This window comes from Epargyreus clarus, unplaced genomic scaffold (genome assembly GCF_041222505.1).
Source record: "Epargyreus clarus isolate Ecla_fem2 unplaced genomic scaffold, WU_Ecla_fem_2.2 ptg000006l, whole genome shotgun sequence".
Taxonomy (NCBI): Eukaryota; Metazoa; Arthropoda; class Insecta; order Lepidoptera; family Hesperiidae; genus Epargyreus; species Epargyreus clarus.
In genome coordinates this window covers 5,753,648-5,774,225 of record NW_027332214.1, presented here as the reverse complement: position 1 = coordinate 5,774,225, position 20,578 = coordinate 5,753,648, and the positions used below count along the sequence as shown (strand labels likewise).

General features: G+C 35.5%; 1 protein-coding gene across 2 annotated transcripts; it reads right to left on the bottom strand.

Annotated features, from left to right (window-relative positions):
• Nucleotides 1–749: 749 nt before the first annotated feature.
• Nucleotides 750–18,166, bottom strand: pug (pug C-1-tetrahydrofolate synthase, cytoplasmic). 2 transcript variants are annotated; one of them, XM_073073810.1, is made up of 15 exons: nucleotides 17,915–18,166; nucleotides 14,828–15,026; nucleotides 13,650–13,786; nucleotides 13,010–13,244; nucleotides 11,761–11,872; nucleotides 9,668–9,893; nucleotides 6,854–7,027; nucleotides 6,193–6,358; nucleotides 5,435–5,738; nucleotides 4,873–5,090; nucleotides 4,125–4,335; nucleotides 3,425–3,573; nucleotides 2,726–2,829; nucleotides 2,075–2,360; nucleotides 750–1,617 (listed from the first exon to the last, which is right to left on the bottom strand). In XM_073073810.1, the coding sequence occupies exons 1-15, from the start codon at nucleotides 17,950–17,952 to the stop codon at nucleotides 1,375–1,377; spliced, it is 2,802 nt and encodes a 933-aa protein (XP_072929911.1). In that variant the 5' UTR covers nucleotides 17,953–18,166; the 3' UTR covers nucleotides 750–1,374. The 2 variants fall into 2 exon arrangements, with proteins under 2 accessions (XP_072929911.1, XP_072929912.1); XM_073073811.1 differs by lacking the exon at nucleotides 17,915–18,166 and adding an exon at nucleotides 15,761–15,925.
• Nucleotides 18,167–20,578: the final 2,412 nt, after the last annotated feature.

Below are 20,578 nucleotides of genomic sequence, written 5' to 3'. Positions count from 1 at the left end.
AGGCAAATAACAATATTATTTAAATATTAATCACTTTTCAACAAATAGTTATGGTAGGCAATAATTAAACACATTAATTATTAATAACATACGTTAATTCAGTTCAAATAATTTAATTTAAATATTAAAACTGATATTCCAAAGACGTCGCTCCTTAAGTCATCGCTAATATTTATATAAGTATAGTCTGCGCCAAACTGGTAGTCCGCTCTGAAGTTGTTGCGAGCAGGTACAATTTGCTACGGTGTCGCGATTCATTTCTACATTCAGAGCGGACTAGCAGTTTTACGCGGACTATAAGCACAGTATAGGGATCTATATATTTGTACTGTGCTATAAGTTATAACAATCCTTAAAAGGTTATGTAACTCATGAACCGTTAAGTAATTATTTGTTAAGTTACTTGAGAACACGTTTTAATTCCCTGCGATTATCTTTTATGAGTAAATTTTACTTATCAAAGACGATTATAAAGACATCATAAAATCTAAGTGCTGGTACCTACGTATTACACGTCATGTAAGTATTTTATTTTTTCAAAATGAACCATACTTAATTATATTGTAACATAAATCATAAAATTCAACCTGATATTACCTTAATGCATGCATACCTTAATAAAAAGTTGGAATTATTATAATGGAACTCTCACTGAAAGACAAGAGCTGACAGAGGATGACTATTTAAGTACCTACTTAATTTATTTCGAAAATATTAGGAACTTTTAAAAGTAATTAAAACTGCGACAATATGTTATACATTTTATTGGTTATATAAAACATCATAGAAAATAACATTACAATATCTTTATTTTTATGTATATAATAAATTGTATTTTTTGTATATTCCGAAAAATGTAACAGATAAAAACATAGTATTTTAATATTTAAATTGTCTTGGATTTTATTTATATATATTTTTATTAAGATGTATAATTGCAATAATAAGAATATAATTGGGAAAAAATAATTTTAAACGTCGAGTTATTTTTAAATTATTAAAAAAAGTTATCGGTTATTCATTTGGTTTCTCATATTCCTCTTATTAATGATGATTTAAAATGACATCATTAATATAATGCAGTGGCCATTAAAGCAAACGTGTATGCAAAATTTCTGCTGAATCGGGTACTAGGAAGTGGGCCAAAGTAGCATGTAGACCTTACATTTTACCTTCATTAATAAAATAAATGATAAAAGCTTTTCTGAATTTCCCCATCTAACTAGCTGATTACGAATTCCAGACAAATTATTCAATTTCGGATGCTTTATTAATGCTTTTAATGATGACAATCTTATTGAGTACAGTATTTTTAATTCATGTTTATTTTTATAGTACTTATTTTCCCCCTTACGCTAGAAATGTGTGGAAAAATTAGAAGAGACCCTCAATTTCGCCAGTCTGAGTATTGAGGTCAATATCGTAGATGCTGGGGCGAGTGGGCAAGCCCGGCATCTTGGAGATTTCCCCGCAGATGGGCACCACGAAGCCGGCGCCGACGGACACGAAGATGTTGTTGATGCGGAGCTTGAAGCCGGTTGGGGCGCCCTTGATCGCGGGGTCGCCTGTTAGCGAGTTCGATGTCTTGGCCATGCAAATGGGGAACTTGTCGTAACCCTATAAATGAAACATGTTTTATGGAAATGGAAAGTTGGCGTTTAATTTCGTGCTAATGCCACAATTTTCTTAAGTTCACAGAATGTTGACCCTAATGACATGATTACTATACTCATCTCGGTCCTAAAATAACAGTTATTAAGCATTACTGTGTTTTTGTTGAAAGGCTGTATAGTGAAAACCACGCACATAAACCATTCCAACTTATCCATATAAACGACAGCAGTAATAAAGCTTCTGCGGCTGATTCTAAATAAAATCTTTTATTTGAAATACTTATATATTACAAGTAGGATTAAGATAGGCGACGACTACTAACCATCAGATGGATGAAATTCATTTGTAACTTCAATATCATAAAAAAATAAAAGGATGTCCGTCCAGGAAGTCTGTCCATGAGCATCAGTAATTCTTGTTCGAAGAAACTACAAATCAATTATCAAAACATTCGAATTACCTTGACAGTGAAATCCTTGATTTTCTCCAACACTTCATCAGTATATTCGATTTCTCCTGCGCCGTACATTTCAGTAGCGATCTTCTTGATCTTATCTTGGATGGACAGTTTCAGTGGATACAAATAATTGAATGTGGATTTGGATTCGCAGGCTGCGATGACGGCATCCGCCAGGTCTAAGGCACCAGCGCCACCCTTAGCCCAGTGGTTGCAGATAACAGCTTTGAATGCGCCGTTCTTCTCAGCGAAGTTCTTCACTAAATTAAGTTCAGCTTCTGTATCGTTCCTGTTATCAAACATACTGGTTATCATTTATAATTTTAACGGTACTTGTATTTTGAAGTTGAATTTGCTGCTTAAACGCTCGCGAAGACATTGACGTAAAAACGTCTAAAATCACGTTGTAATTGTATGAAAATAGCATGTTATTAGTGTGTATAATATAATAATATGTGTATAATTGATAATAATAAAGCGAACTAAGTACAATGCGTTATTAATGTTTGAACCTACAACCTGGAACATGTTTGTACAAATAAGCTGTACAGATTTTTTTGTTTTTGCTAAGGGTTTCAAACACCCTTAACCTCTCCAACGAATGCCATATATCTTAATGTGTATATAAGAGTTTGATATATAATTCAAACATACCCGTGTCTATTAACTGCGATGACGACGGGCACTCCGAATTTGTTTCCGTTGCTGATGTGTTTGCCCAAGTTGCAGAGACCCTTGCTCAACAATTCCAGGTTCTCCTGAAAAATAATAATAACATTACCGTTATATTTTAAAAGGCATTACTTATATTTTTTATTAGTAGTTATCATTTTTATTATTAGGTTACTAGTATATGGACGTTGGACACACAATGACAAATATAAAAGTCCAAATGCATCGTTTTCATACTGGCCGAGAAACGCCTGATCCACTGCATGCAGAGTGGGAACTCTTGCCGCCCGCAACTCCAAGCTTCCCTTTAGTCGCCTCTTACGAAAGGCAGGGGATACCGTAACCCTTTTCCAGTCCCGGGACTATAGGGACCATAGATTAGTAAAGATTACTCACTCCTAACAAGAAAATGTACCCAGTTTTGAGAATTGAAATAGTTGCGTAAAAAAGTTTTGCCACGTCTCCGTGCTAAAATGTCCCTAAAATATTTGAAATAATTATTAATTTATTATGTAAATTACGCAGTATTAGTCATTTATTCGTAAATTTTCTCTAAAAATGTTTTTATTTGTCAAGAATTCAAAAAAAGAATTAACAAATAAAGCCGTTTGTGGCTTCATTCAATTTCAAGGCGGCGAAGTATCTTTACTAATCTATGACAGGCACAATGTGTCCACTCACCTGTACATACACGTCGTGCAGCGGCGCGCCGGGCGTGACGGCGGGCCCGCCGCCGTGCATCTTCAGCGCGCGCACCGTGCTCACGATCACCGCGCAGTGTGGAGTCGAGCCGCTCGCACGGCACTTTATGTCGAAGAACTTCTCCATGCCTGCAATATTAGAAACGTTATCACTTAAAATCGTCATCATTGTTAGTATTCGATCGATACTGTAGTCGCACCGCTGTGTATCCGCCAAATTCAGTTCAGGCGTTTACACCTACACCATACACCATTGCGTTACGCAAACACCGATTAGGAAAGTACGGATTAATGACAACGGCAACGGAGACATACTTTTCCGAGGTGTTCCAACTTAGTCGGTGGCGGAGCATCTGTGGCCGACCGAAGGTAGGAATATCTAATTCTATCTGGAGTTGATTACAGATATTATGGGCGGCATTAGCTACTTTCCATCAGGTGGACTGCTCGTCTGCTACCCTTATATTATACAATAAATTACCAAGCAAGCCAAAACTGTACTATTAAATTAAAAAAAATAACAATTGTCAACAATAATCCGTACCAATGTCAAATCCGGAGCCAACTCCGATAGCAACACATATTTAGTCCATGACAATTTAAGTAAACCACGGTTACACGTACACCCAAAATACAGCATGAAATTACAAAGTGTAACATCCTTAAACGCTAAAACATACCAATATCAGATCCGAATCCAGCTTCAGTAGCAACATATCCTTGGTCCCTGACAAGCTTCAGCGCGATCTTGTCAGCGATGATCGAGGAGCAGCCGTGGGCGATGTTGGCGAAGGGCCCGGTGTGCACCAGCACCGGCGTGCCCTCTAGCGACTGCATCAGGGTGGGCTCGAATGCATCACGGAGGAGAACCATCAACGCTCCGGTTACACCCTGGAATTATGAAATTCGGTCAGAATTCGGAATGAAGGTCGGTGTTGGCGTAGCGACGCGTGTCACAAACGAAAGTCCCGGCACGCCATCTATTTGTATAATTTTCCAATACTATATAATATTCAAACATTTTTTTTTTGTAATCAAATTAAGTGAATAATTAGATTATTGTATGTTTATTTCTGTTGGTGTGAAATATAATTATTGTAAATCAATGTTTATTAAAATTGAAAACTATTTAAAATATTTAATACGTTTCGTATTCTGATTATTATATTTTTGAGAGTATACTTAATGTGTCGTCATCTATTATGAAAGGATTACTACGGTAGAGGTTTAGAAGCATGGTATTAACGTTTTTCTCAACTGCCCGAATCCCGGGACAGCTCAGATTTTTTTCTAACAAAAACTTTGACGAAGCAGAATCAATGTTACGATCAGAAGTTGCAACGTAGATAATTCCACACACATTCGCTAATCACGTATTACTGTTTTTCTAACTCAACATATAGTGGTGTCAGTTTTCTTTCAACTTACCAGATCATCAGCGGTAACAGGATTGCCGCTCTTGTCAAGTGCTACTACCATGTTGGCGAGTCTCTCCTTAATATCCTCCACATCATTACCGAGGGCCAAAATAGCCATAATCTCCGAAGCAACTGAGATGTCAAAACAAGTTTCACGTGTGAATCCTTTCTCTGTTGGCGACTGTCCGATTGTGATCTTCCGCAAGTATCTGTCGTTCAAATCCACAACTGAAAGTGTATTAAAAATTTTGTCATGTTTGATAGCAATATCTTATATTAAAATTCTCGTGTCACAATGTTAGGTACCGTACTCCTCCGAAACGGCTTTACCGATTTTCACCAAATTTTATATGCATAATCAGTAGGTCTGAGAATCTATTCATACCCCTAAGTGATAAGGGTTGTTCACCCTTAACATTTTTTTATTTATATGGCAACACAACGTTTGCCGGGTCAGCTAGTATCACTATATAAGCAGTCTGTAGTAGTTTGTATTGTATTTCTATCATGTTGCTATTATTACAAAAAACTTATAAATAAAATAAATAGAAAATTACAAAAAAAGCAATCACCTCTGTTCCACATAATATTCTTAGGATCAATATTAAGTCTCGCAAATCTTGTTCTTTCATCATCAGTAAGAGAATCAGGATCGGTCTTATTTATTCCCAATCTTTGTAGTCTTCTTAGCTGAATGGGAGAGAACTTTCTAACTCCCTTGATCTTCGGTACCAGACGGTCGTATAAAGGTCCATCCTTCTGGGTTAATTCGTGGAATATGCGAGCGTCCATCTGAGCTGCTAGTAAATTGTTCGCAGCAGTTACGGCGTGGATGTCGCCAGTGAGGTGGAGATTGAAGTCTTCCATGGGAATCACCTGGAACATATAGTAAATTACTAATGTACATAGTATTTCAAGAATTGTATTATGTATGGGTATGGATAGGTAAATGATTTTTATGAGAAATGTAATCTATATTATAGAAGATTCAAATTGTTATGCTGGCAATCAAACATTTATTTATTTTTTATATATATTTACAAAAACACAATATTTGCCAATAACCGATATGTATTTCTAATAATTTATTTTATTTTAATTTTTGAAACGCCTTAAACTAAGGGTAACAAAGGAGGACTCAATGCCTAATGGCATTCTCTACCATATTGCATGAGCATAGGTGTAAGTACTTTTCCAGATGCGGAGACCTAATCCTGCTCATAGAATCTCAACTAAATCTGATATTGCAAATAAAGGCTATTACAGCCTTCTAGACAAATTTCAACACCAGAATACTTGATAGTTTTTCTTGTTAATAGTTAATTCATACCTGAGAGTATCCACCGCCGGCAGCACCGCCCTTAACTCCAAAAGTAGGTCCTTGGCTGGGCTGACGCATGCAAGCTATGGAGTTGCGGCCGCGGTGAGCCGACAGCGCCTGCACCAAGCCCAGTAGGGTGGTACTCTTACCCTCACCGAGGGGAGTCGGGGTAATCCTGCAAAACACCACATTCTACAATTATCGAACAGTTCTTTGTCTATCGTACACATTTACGTGGATTTGTAATAAATGCATGTCAGAGTTATTACTCCAAAATGGTCCTTCCAGCGTCTTCTTCAAAATATTCACCAAAATCTTATGCCTAAACATTGAAATTCATTCACTTGACTGTAGTACCTACGCGTACATTCGTAGTACCTACCTACCTACCTAGTAATTCTTATATATTCCCAATTTCTTTTTTAAAACCACACAAACCCGTTCTTCGAAGCTAAGCCAACAATTTTTGATTTAATATAGTTTTAGTGACTCGTGTAATATTGATCCAACTACATCAATCAGATGTCAGTGTAACCAGGGATCGAACCCAGAACTCTTTGCACGTCAGACCGGTATGGTGAATACGTACCGGTCAGTTGGTCCGGTATGGTAAATGGTACGGGTCGTCGACTAGAAGAGCTCTATCCTAAGACACAAAAACCGTACTTACCCAGCCACGACAATGTATTTCCCATTAGGTTGGTCATTAAGACGGTCCAGGACCGACAGAGAGATCTTGGCCTTCGTGTTTCCATACTGCGACACCTCGCCCGGGAAGAGGCCGATTTCGTGCGCCAGCTGGCTTATGTCCTTGGGCTTCTGCGATCGGGCTATCACGATGTCGCTGTTAATAAAAAACAATACATTAATGCTAATTAGATTAATGATAATTAATAATTAATACTCAATCTGTCTGTTTTACCTGCGAAATATCCACATTTTACAATTTGTGCCTACCATTTATTGAAAAATCGGGCGTAGGTAAGTAAGTTATCTACTTAACGATAGTTCAAGAAATATTTAATAACTCTTTTTAAATCATTATTTATATAGGCACATCAAGAATAAAGATTCAACATCAAGAATAAGTAAAATAAAAGACGTAATAATGGTTTATAAAGGATAAATAAAGTTTTAAATGAGAAAAAAAATAATGTATGGAAGTACAACTTCATACACGAAGCTAGCTCCACATATTTAAGCCTCATTTTAGTTTTTAATACCGTAGTTTTCCTGCCTACATGGACTTTTAAGCTATGCTACGCGAACAAGAACTATTGGTGTTTTTAGTTTGGTTTAACGGGTAGGTACAGTTGGCAGTCAAGCACATTTTAATTAACAATGTATTAGCCAATCTTTGCCAAGTACCTACAGATCGAATTTAGACTATTTAGGCAGGCAAAAATGAGCAAATTTCGATCTTTACAATCTTAATAATGGGGTGATCACAGACCTGTATTTGTAATACAATATAGATCTGTGGGGGAGATTAACTAAACAGCCTAAGTATATATCTTCAACTTAGTAGGTAAGCTAAAAGTATAGGTATATATTTCTAATCTCTGTCTCATAACATCACATTCTTATCGTATTGTCCAAACTTTAAATAATGAATAAGGTGAAGAAAAATGGAACTAGGTTAGATCGTTGAAAGATCAAACTCAGTAAACGTACAATAACGATGCATGAATATTATGGAAACAAAGTAAAGTCAGCTGCATTTCACCAAACAAAAAAGGTAGAGCACAAAATTTACCTACGTTTTACAGGTTTTGTGCCACTTTTATTACGACCATCATCAAATCAAATCTCTTTATTTGTCTTTATTTATCATCAATGATATTTTAATGCCAACGCTAAAAACGTTTCAGATAAGTATACGTAAAATAGCTACGCAATCTAGACGAACTAGCGTGCGTCTAGATTTTCTGTACATATGCATCTGAAAGGCAGATATTAGAACTCAGACCTTACAGCTTATTTACCTACCTCTACCTATAAAACTATGTGACGACGATATTGTTAGTATAAGCATGTTTATGTGAGTCGAACATATAATTTTCCACTATAAAAGATTTTCTGTTTTCCTTATCGTAATAGATTCCTGTACTTTATGTGCCATAAATAGACCAATAAGACACTGTCATAAAAATGTATTTATAATTTTAACACGTTTTCATATTACTTAGTTAATAAATGGACTTCCCCGTATGGTTTTGTCCGCATGACAACCAGACGAGAGGTCGGAGATCCTTAACAACAGTGTAAACACAAGAGTTGGTTTGGTCCATTGATTGGTGTTTGTTGCGCTTTGACAGTTTAAATAGATAAACAATTCTTACAAATTTAAGCAAACTTTAAGTTGTACAAATAAATAGAACATATCATCCCCTATGATACGTACGCATATCGTTAGAAAGGAGCCCCTTTGCGTGTTAGACTTTTAGTCTTTTCAGTGACGATATAATTATTTTGAAAAAGAAAATAAATCCTATAGTACGTATAGTGCAAGTCTAGCAATGGATATAAATAGCTTTACCATCAAATATCACAAAAATATACAATTATTATGTATTCTAACGAAGCCGCGAGGAAAACTACTATCTTAATAAAATCATTAAAAGGTAATGGTTTATTTTATTAGAATTTGCAGTTCATTTTATTTTATATAACCTTATTGCTTATCATACTTAACGTTAATCGCTTACCACAGAATTGAATAATAAGTAGTGAGAAATAATTGTCTGCGCGTTCTTATTTTAATGAAAGTTAAAGGCAACGTACCTTTCACGTTACTTTCAATTTACTCCCATATTCTTTCAGGGGATTCAAATTTAAATTTCAAAAATACTTTCGGCTTAGTGTTTATTGACGTTATATAAGAAACTTCCATGTTAAATTTCATGCATCATGACCGGTTGGTCTAAACTGCATATCAGCATATCATATCAGTCAAAAACTGATACATGATCATGTTTTTTCTACACTAATATTATTTGTTTGAAAAAAAAAAAAAAAAAATTAAATAAATAAATTACGGGTCAGGACTTATTCTACTTATTGTAAATTTGTTACTTGCATTTATTAGATGGGATTTGAATTCGAATATGAGAATAATATTGCAAATAATAATGCCATAGTGCATTATTCACCAGTGTATGTGTTTATGTTTGTACTTAGGTATATAGTTTTGTGAAATATTATAAAGAGGAAAACTTTGTTTGTTTGTTTGGTTGTAATGAATAGGCTCAAAAACTACTGGACCGATTTTAAAAATTCTTTCACCATTCGAAAGCTACATTATCCACGAGTAACATAGGCTATATTTTATATGAAATCTATTTGATATTTGATATTTTGATAAATGATAAATAGATTTGATTGATATTTGATAAATAGATTTTGAGGCGGTACAAAGTTTGCCGGGTCAGCTAGTATTAAATAAAAGACATATGATAATGTAAACAAAAAAACAAATTCTGACCTGGGCGGCGGTGACTGGGGCGTCAGCCTCAGCAGCTGCAGCGGCCACACCGGCGCGTGGAGCCGCTCGAGCTGCCTGCGCGCCGCCAGCACCGTGTTCCGCATCAGCATGGCCACGGTCATGGGGCCCACGCCGCCCGGCACCGGCGTCACGTGGCCGGCGACCGACACCGCCTCGGAGTACGCTACGTCGCCTACCAGGCGCTGACCGCCCGCCTTAGTGTCATCTGGAGTTACGGTTTAAGATTTTTATTTTCTAAAAAAGTACAACTCATGTACATAAGAAAATAACGTTTATTTACGAAAACAAGGACTACAGCAATCGTTACAGTAAATCAGATATATTAATTTAGACAAGTTAATTTAGACTACAATACGTGTTGATTTTTATATAAATACATCAAGCATAGGAACGAAACAGAATTTTTGAGATTTTACAGTTGCAGGTAGGAGAGTTGAAGGAAACAACTTGATTTCTGTGTAGTTCTGGGAACTTGTATAGCTATTGGTTAAGTTAGGTTAGGTTAGCCTAACCTAACCTAACCTGTGTTAGGGATAATGTAGACAACTGGACCGTGGTAATAACTAATAATTCTTTCAGGAAGTTCTGTTCAGCAAGTTCAGTACATATAGTACTGTAGTACTTATTCTGAAAAAGTTTGGATCAATTTGGCACTAAATGAAATTTAAAATAAGGAAATCTTACCTAAAGGCTCACTCTAGGACCGTGAGTAATGAGTGGCATGGTCACAAATACAAAAACACCACCCCTTTTAAGTACTATTCTAAATTTTCAATAAATAAAACATGTTATTACAAATCATAATAATTTAACACTACAACAAATTGCTTTTACAATGTATGCGTCTACATTACGTATACATTTGAAAATTTAAACTAAATGTAGTAAAGTGTGTAGGTACACTATCGATTCCGACTGAGTCGATTACCTTTCAATTATATTTTGTAAACCTACGATCGTAGCGGGTAATTCTGCCACATTATGTCTTTTTCATACCAACTTACTTAGTGAGTATTTTGTGTGTACCTTCTGCATAGATTAGTAAAGATTACTCACTCCTAACAAGAAAATGTACCCAGTTTTGAGAATTGAAATACTTGCGTAAAAAAGTTTTGCCACGTCTCCGTGCTAAAATATCCCTAAAATATTCGAAATAATTATTTATTTATTATGTAAATTAATGTAAATTACACAGTATTAGTTATTTATTCGTAAATTGAAGGTAAATTGTCTCTAAAAATGTGTTTATTTGTCAAAAATTCAAAAAAAGAACTTACGATAATAAGCCGTTTGTGGCTTCATTCAATTTCAAGGCGGCGAAGTACGAGTATCTTTACTAATCTATGACCTTCTGCATAAATTACACACTAAGTAAATTTTAATATTATAATTTAATGCTTAAAAAAATATATACTTAACATACTTTTCACGACTCCATTTTCGCGCACTTTTATCCTAATTTTATACTATTACTTAAACACTTAACCATAATTATACTTATTGATTTTGACACGTACTTAATATAAAAATCAGTCTCACTTAATACACCAGTTAAATTCTTAAGATTCGGAATAAGACTGCATATAGTGCATATCCGCTTATTGTAGCACTTCCGTTGTTTTGACTTACATCAGAGTACTTCAGACATCGCTTTGATAGTCTCAGCGCTGGATTGTCCTTATAAATGTATAGTCGATTACCTCAAGCCAATAAAAATGCCACAAATGTTGTATTAAACTGTGGTTTGCTATTATTTTTATGATTTTACCTCGTACCTACGTTTTAAGTAGGTAGGTACCTACTAGATATATTGTATCGGGTTATTTTGTAACACTTAGTTCATACACAAAAACACAAATAACCAAAGAAATATTACATAAGTACTTCAATTATTTAATTAATGAAATCATACATTTCTTAGTTACATTTTGTAAAAAAATACATTTACCTACCTACTGTAGTAACTGTATTCCGTATACTGATCCGAATCGTTCTGAATTTTACCTACTTATTTACTTTTATACGCCTTTTAGGATATCCTGTTTTATTTAAATGATTGCTCAAATACGTACCCTTGATCGGGTTGATGCCACAGTCGATGACAACGGCGCCTGGCTTGATCCACGAGCCGCGGACCATCTCCGCTCGTCCTATAGCCACCACCAGGATGTCGGCTGTTTTGGTCTGGTGGAAATTATTAAATATTACAACATTAGTGTGAAAATAATAGTTGTGTAATACTAAAACAAATAGTGGTTGTTTTTAACACGCTTTTATTAGCTTCAGACGTATGTATGTTGGTATGTTGGTATGTTAGTATGTAACGGAATCTTTCAACATGATTTTAACCCCCTTCAAAACGTCGGATTAACTCGAATTTTGGCATACTTATTAAGGACCGATGACAATTCAATATTTTAAACATTAATAGTTTTGTACCATTGTCCTTATCAACATCCTCTGGATTAACGATTTTCGAGGCGAGATTTTTCAAACACCTTCAGCAAAGTTCATCGCAACTTTAGATTGCAAATAATTATTGCTATTTAGTTTCAATAGGCGTAACTTTTATATCGTGATTTTTAGGTTAGAAAATAATAATGTTATTTCCCTATAACTCAAATGTTCTGAAACATATCTATAATGCCCTCTTGTAGAATGATTTTTAGGATTCCGTACTCAAAGGTTAAAACGAAACCCTCAGCGGTCTGTTCGTCTGTCGTTGGGCTTTATCTCTTAAATCGTAATAGATAGACACTTGATTTTTTTACAAACGATGAATAATGGTGGTCGCTATAACGAGAAATACAAAAAATTAATAAATAATTATAGTTCAAAAAACTAAAAAACACGCTTTTATGATAAAATCAACTAAAAAGTAGATAAAAAGAGTTTATGATAAAATCAACTAAAAAGTAGATAAAAGATAAAAGAGTAATTTTCAATCTAAGAATCAATTAAGGAACAGTAAATAGTATAATTGTGGAGAAAGTGTGGAGTGCTCCATTTATCAGGTTCGAAAAGCACCCCACACTTTTTCCACAATTATACTATTTACTGTTCCTTAATTGATTCTTAGATTGAAAATTATTTTCTACTTTTTAGTTGATTTTATCATAAAAGCGTGTTTTTTAGTTTTTTGAACTATAATTATTGTTGTTATACTTCTTACGCACTTAGCGTTATAAAAAAATGTACGCTCTATTTCTATTTGAGGACAGCCACAGAAGTGTCAATTAATCCGACTGAGTAATAAAAGTAACTTACTATATACCTTTAAGTAATTAGTAATTATAAATAGGTGCATTGTAAATAACTTACGATTTCACTCAAGTTCTTAGTCTTTGAGTGGCACACGGTGACAGTGGCGTGCTCCCATTTGAGTAGCTCTGCCACAGGCGTGCCAACGATCCGGCTGCGGCCGAGCACCACTGCGTTCTTCCCGGCGATGGACACTCCGGTCTTTTTGATGAGCTCGATGCAACCCGCAGGCGTACATGGCACGAAGCCCGACATGTCTCCCAGCGACACTCGACCCTCGTTTATGGTATTTAAGCTTTAGGAAAGCAACGAGAATGTTACAAATTTACATTGCTTTTGATTGAATTATTTATTTTTGTACTCATAATTGCACAAGGATTTATGGCTTTGTGGTAAGGATTGATCCGGAATCAAACCCTTTACCTATAGGTACTGTTACATATTATAGGTATAATATCTAAGTATACGCTACATTGAATATGCTAAAAAAAACAACTTGCTTACAATACTTAATCAAGTTTCTTTTATCTCCCCATTATGTAACAATGTCTCGTGTACATACAGCAGTAGAACGCATTACGAAGACATTATTAAATAGCTGTAAGTAGCATTCCCTTCGTAGACGTATACAAACTAAAAACACTTTATATCATAGTAGGTATACTTAGGTATACTTTATATCATAGTACTTCACACATACCCATCAACATCTTTATCACAAGAGACAGCGTCTGTGACGAGGTGGGAGTCGATGGAGTGCGTGGAATCGAGCGGCATTTGCACGATGATCCCATGCACCGATGGAGACTCGTTCAGGCTTGTCAGCTTTCCCAGCAGCTAGGGGAGAAGAAACATTCAAATATATCTCATCATCACTCACGTCACGTGAAGAGATAACGGGATCCAAACATGCTGGGATCCCGCATATAGCGAGAGTAATCCCGGACGCGAGTTTAACGAGATCCCGCGCTTCTACTTTGGGAATGTGAACAATAAATGTTTTGTTTGCCAAAATGTGATATATTTCAGTAAAACCTGTATCTTTCGAACATTGAACTTGTTCATAACTTATTTACGAAGTCCAAATAACCAGCAGGATTCACAAAATGCCGTGATACCGCGGGATAGAGAATATCATTCTCGGGATTTCATTTTCTATAAACGACTTCAGATATGTAATATTAATAATATTAAGATGATTTAATACTATTTACTTATTACATCACATTCTAAAACGTAAACAGCCTAGGGCAATATAACGCGAGATGCATCTTATCGGGAAGGTCGGAGGCCAAGAGCACCGTCGTATCTCTTTATCAAAACTTACGTATTTTATTTTTTGGAATTGTTTTAACCGTCTGCTTGATAACAAACGTAGAGAATCGAATTTAATAATTATTTATATTATCAGCATGTTGTTACCTTACTGTTATTAGATAAAGACGTTTACTCCTTACTTCAAAACGATCAAAAAGCCATTTTTTCATTATAAACAATAAATATCTGCCTACTTATAATTTTTATAAATGTAATAAGTAATACTTTTACATTAAATTTTATCTATATGACGATTATATTTTTGAAAACTGAACCGATGTCGAAGAAACTTACAATAAATAATAGGTGACTAATAAGGAGCGTCATATACTTATAAGTAAATTTTAGTTAAGGTAATTCAATTTAGGTAAAATTCGTAGGTACTGTGTTATTGGAACGTAATTATTTGGTTATTTGTTGTAATGTCGGAGGGTGGTATTTTATTACATTAATATGTTAATTATTATACTAAAATGTTAATAACTTTTTTTCAACTTTGTTTCAGAGTTTATTAATGTACTTAATAAACTCTGAAAAAAAGTTGTGCATTCCAATACCAACCTCAGTTTGCGTGCAATCCCGCGGTAGGCGCACATGCTCGGCGAGGATGCCGATGTCCTCAGCCGCCTTCAGCTTCATCCTGATGTAGACATTGGAGTCCTCGCGCCCGCCCACCTGCACGATGGCGAGCCTCGGCTGGAACTTAGCGGAGATCGTGCGAAGCTCCGCTACTTGCTCGCGCAAGTCTTTTTGAATAGCTCTGTATAAAAATCATGTATTACATAAAATAGGTTCATGAAACTCGTGTAAATTCGTATCAAATTGTCGAACAATAAATCTTAGACTAATTGAATAAAAATACATGAGACCAATTAGTACCGGTCTAGATTAATACCTAAGTATTACAACTGGTATATTTTTAGTTTAGTCTGATAGTGAGTGATGGTGGATAGGACTAAAAATAATTGAGAAACAAAATAAAGTTAAGCTCTACCATCAGTTAGATTCGATCGTAAAAGATTAGAATGTAAAATCATCGGCTAAAAATTAGATACCTACATAAATTATAATAAAATATAAACAATCGTAATCGTACCTCATACACCATTTCCATATTACCTACTCATGTAATTCATATTTCAGAATTTCCTACTATAAAGTATGTATGTATATGAATTAAGTAACTTGCCCGTCTACCCGCAATCTTTTGACTTATTCGTTAATTCATATTTCAGAATTACCTACTATTAAGTCTATTGTAGGTAACTTGCCCGCCTACCCGCAATCTTTTGACTTATTCGTGTCTTTTGTTTTGTTCACAATTATGATTATCTAAATAACTATATAAATCATTATTCTGTGCCTTTTGATTAAAAAAAAAGAAACAAAATTATAACAGCTACATAGTGTCCTAGAAATATCGTACAGTACGATATCGCAAAAGAAAAAAGATACCCAAAATAATTCGAGAAAAATAAACAATTTCATAAATACCTAGCAATTTCTAGTCCCGAAATTTTCTCGGCCACCATTTTACTGGATTGACTCTTCACTCAGCAGGTCTAAAGCCCACTGAATTGTTTTCTACTGATGATAGACATATCCCGAGTCATCGCGACCCCAGATAAACTTCGGCATGACGGTACTAACAAACAATTTGAGTAGGTACAGACTTATGATAGTCACGGCAAATTTAGCAATTAGCTATATAGATATATAAGTGAACAGTGATGCAAAATCAGAACGTTTTATGTCAAGTGAAATTTTACAAAAGTATGTATTTAAAATATGTAATAGGTCAATTAACTACGAAATATGGAAGTAATCAACTGAGAGGATCCACAAAAATAATGTAATTACATACAAATTAAGTAAACATTTTGAGAAAAACTCTCAAAGTAAGTTATTAAGTGTCAATTATAAATACATGAATACCCCAATGAAAAGAATTTCAGATTCGCACACTACAAATCAATCAGGGTTCAAATCCGGGGCATATTGCATTTTGATTTTTCGTATCATGCATGCTTTAAGTTTGTAACCAATGTATAATTCGCTATACAAAAATATTTATTTCATTTTTAAATTTGTATTTCATATACTCACCTTTCTGTTAGTAATATGAATTCCAGAAACCTATTTTTTAACACGACGACAGGACGAAACATTAATGCAAAGAAGTTCTTGAAATTTTTTTTAGAAAAAAATGTTTTTACAAATTAACAAAATAAAAAGCTTACCTTCTACATTCCTCAGAGAATTGCCGAGTGGAATAAAAAATGAGCTTCCTGACAGATAGAAACATGTTGTCTCTCTAACAGTTATCTCATAAGAGTAATAGATATCAATAAATTAAGGAAAAAATTAAAACCAATCACATAACTGATTGGTATGTTCACTGCATTCTTTAAAAATATCCTGTTATTTAATATGTTCGTATTCCAAACTACTATTATTATTTAATATCGTAATTTCTACTTGTTTAGTAAAGTAAGTACGTGGTACTTAATTAGATATGGCTTATCTTAATTAGAACTCTTCTGTCAGTATCTACGTAATTATAGTTTGTGTTATCTTTTAATTTAACGGCATAAATATTTACTTGTGTGTGGAGCTTCTTTTTATTCAAGCTTTTTTCTACAAATATAATACTATTGTAAACTGTCCTCACAAAAACACCTACCTCTAGGATTGTAATAATACATACCTATAATATAATTATTTAGATGTTAATGTTCTATTGTTTTAATTGTGAATAATCGCAAGGAAACATGTGGTACTAAATTCCTCTATAACCAAGTAGAGAAGGAAGACTACTGACTCACGAGATGCCTGCCACCTTCGTGAATTATGGCCTAATTCTCGCTTTGAGAAGGAACCCTCGTCCCGTTACATGACAGAAATTAACTTATACAGAGTTACTTACTTCTGAGTAGAATCAAGACCTAGGAACAATTTTAAACAATTAAGCTGTACGATGTTTGCTACCTCAGGAGACATTGTCGAACTTCAAAATTCGTCGCCTATTACCTACATACTACGAAGGATTTCAAATAATTAACTAATATAGTAGTTTCCTTAAATGGTCACAGATAAATTTGTTAATATAGAAAAAAGTAATTTCTGTAAATATGGCTAAGTATTAATTAACTTATCACCTAAATTATGATATTAACATAATATAAAAATATCTTCACGTGTCTATTTTACTCTGAAGTATACTATAATGCTTGTAGGGGTTGGATTGCGACCATTGACTACAATGCCCTGGGGTCATTACCATCAAAGATATTATCTACCGCTATTTATATATAGATATATCTATGACCAACAGTGGGTATATCTATATTATTAATTGTTTGACTGTATGTGTACTGTACTGTATACTGTGCAATAAAAACAAAATATATTCTATTCTATTTAATTTTACATACTTAATGTAACGGCTTACGACGTCACTAAAGCATCAAGCAAGGTTTTCATTACCTTAGAATAGCCGCTAACGGTCAACGTCGATCGATATTAAATCGTTTTCTAGACATACATAAAATCAACATAAATAAGATTAAGTCTAAGTCATATCTAAGTCTTCTAAATAAGTAGTTATATAGTTAGATATATGATAAAAAATGTATTCCTTATACTTACAAAAGCACCTGTTCCAAATCTTGCGGCGTTTTCCACATGGTTGTTTGTTTATATACGATTATTCAACTTTGCATCCTCTTAACACGAAGTTAGCGCGACGCGGCCCGTAGCACTGGCGAAACAGTTGATGTATGTACCGCGAAAAACTTGTTAGACCACTTGATCAAATAACTACCGGATTTGGTTGCTTTAAATAAAATTCACTACCAACGTCGCTAGGTGCTAAAAGGAATAGATTTACGCATTAGTTAAGCCTCTTTGAAATTAAGTAGATACCTACGACTCGAATGTATTTGAATATTATAATCAGTTGTCACTCAGTTACATTATTTGTATTTTGTATTCTAAACAATAACTCCACACATGAATGGAATATATGTTAGGTTGGTTTTACGCATCTGAACATAGGTAGGTACCTCAGAATCCCTTAGAAAAATCGAGAATCAATAATAGATAGATACTTACGACATTCTATTCTGAAACTGTGGTGACTTTGTGGTGACCAACAATTAGGACACACGTTTCACAATATGTTCATTTTAGTCTCAGCTTTCGATATTTGATAGGTATATGCAAACAGTGGATACTCAATTATTCCTGCTAAAATTAAACATAATGTCAGCCAGACCCTAACTTTATTATAACTTTGGAGGTAGAAATAAAACAATAACGACGAATATGAAGCAATTTTCTTTTATCGTGACTAAAACTGATGAAATTTAATTAATATTTAATTCTATGCTTATTACTTTAATTTAAACTATATTAGAATAATCAAGAACCTCCGAGATGCATGCGCATTATTTAATTGCATATTCCGAACGCAACATCGATCGCTTACTGTGTACATGCGCTTACCTACCTAAGGAAAATCTTTTTGTAAACATTTTTACGTCAGTTATGGGAGCTGGGCGTCGAGGAAATAATTGCAGTCTATTTCGCGAACAAATTAAATTTTTATTTAAATTTAACACAAATTTTACACAAGTTTTAACAAAAATGAAATTAAAAAAATAAATTGATGGGATAGGTCGAGTCACTTTCCGCGATGGAGGTGAACTGATTCCATGGTGGACGGCCACCTGTACGTGGGACGGCCACCCGCGCGTGGGACGGCCACCTGCGCGCCTCGTCAGCGTTGGCCGTTCCGCGAAGGCCCGATGCAGCGCAAGCACGATGCAGCGTGAGAACGGTGTAGGGCTGGCGCGATGCAGCCTTAACGTGTAGGGCTGTCGCTTACACGTAACTTCTCCCGCCCCAGCTGAGCAACTATTTGCCTACGTTTAGTGCAAATATTGCGGCCTTCTTGTCCTCTCGTGTAGCTGTCGACGAGTGATGCTCACTTGAGGTTGCACACGGTTGAAGAGATATTTCAACATTCGATTTTGATATGTCTTCTGATTTTCTATTTCGCCGGTATCGCCTTATGTACGCAATAGCGAGAGCAATTGTACCCAGTAGGATTAACAGGTACAGAGGAAGAGTAGTATGGTAAGTACTCATCGAAGTGGCGTCGGTTACTTTTGGTGAAGTTTCCATTGATATTTGGTCTTCAATGACATGTAGTTTATTAAGATCTATTGCAGTTATGTTGAAATGAGCTTTTCGATTCCTTGAAGATGACAAGGCTAATAATTCAGAATTTGTGAATGTAAGTATTTCGAAATGCTGTCCACGGAGTTTATCGTTGACGTTGGTGATAGTGAATTCTGTTGTTCTGATGCTGCAGGTTCTCGGTATAGTAGCAAGGAAACTACCCTCGATGATTTGATGGCGTTCCTGTCCACATAGCGTTTGTACTTTCGTGGGGGTTTGAAAAGATAGTATATAGTGTTGATCGTCAAGCTCCAGTAGAGCCTCAGAAGTAGCTTCATCTCGTATTTGCACATCGATTTTTGGATGTAGCGAGCTGAGCAGGGTTCCCCGACGTCCGGATCTCGTTCAATGGTTCGGTTTCCCGTTTAATAGCGATAGTCCGAAACACGCACAAACCGGGAACTTTCGATTGCGCCAGTTATGGGTTCTGCGCCACTTATGGGTTCCTCGTTTAATTGCGATAGTCCGAAACACGCACAAACCGGGAACTTTCGACTGCGCCAGTTATGGGAGCTGCGCCACTTATGGGTTCCTCGTTTAATTGCGATAGTCCGAAACACGCACAAACCGGGAACTTTCGACTGCGCCAGTTATGGGAGCTGCGCCACTTATGGGTTCCTCGTTTAATTGCGATAGTCCGAAACACGCACAAACCGGGAACTTTCGACTGCGCCAGTTATGGGAGCTGGGCGTCGAGGAAATAATTGCAGTCTATTTCGCGAACAAATTAAATTTTTATTTAAATTTAACACAAATTTTACACAAGTTTTAACAAAAATGAAATTAAAAAAATAAATTGATGGGATAGGTCGAGTCACTTTCCGCGATGGAGGTGAACTGATTCCATGGTGGACGGCCACCTGTACGTGGGACGGCCACCCGCGCGTGGGACGGCCACCTGCGCGCCTCGTCAGCGTTGGCCGTTCCGCGAAGGCCCGATGCAGCGCAAGCACGATGCAGCGTGAGAACGGTGTAGGGCTGGCGCGATGCAGCCTTAACGTGTAGGGCTGTCGCTTACACGTAACTCGTCTGTTGTAGATTTATTATAAATAACGGGCGTATGTTTAG

Coding starts and splice junctions, on each gene's coding strand:
- pug (XM_073073810.1), bottom strand. CDS start 17,952: ATGTGGAAAACGCCGCAAGATTTGGAACAGGTGCTTTT. Junction 13,787..14,827: donor GGGATTGCACGCAAACTGAG/GTTGGTATTGGA, acceptor CTTCTCCCCTAG/CTGCTGGGAAAGCTGACAAG. Junction 2,830..3,424: donor TGCACGACGTGTATGTACAG/GTGAGTGGACAC, acceptor ATTATTTTTCAG/GAGAACCTGGAATTGTTGAG.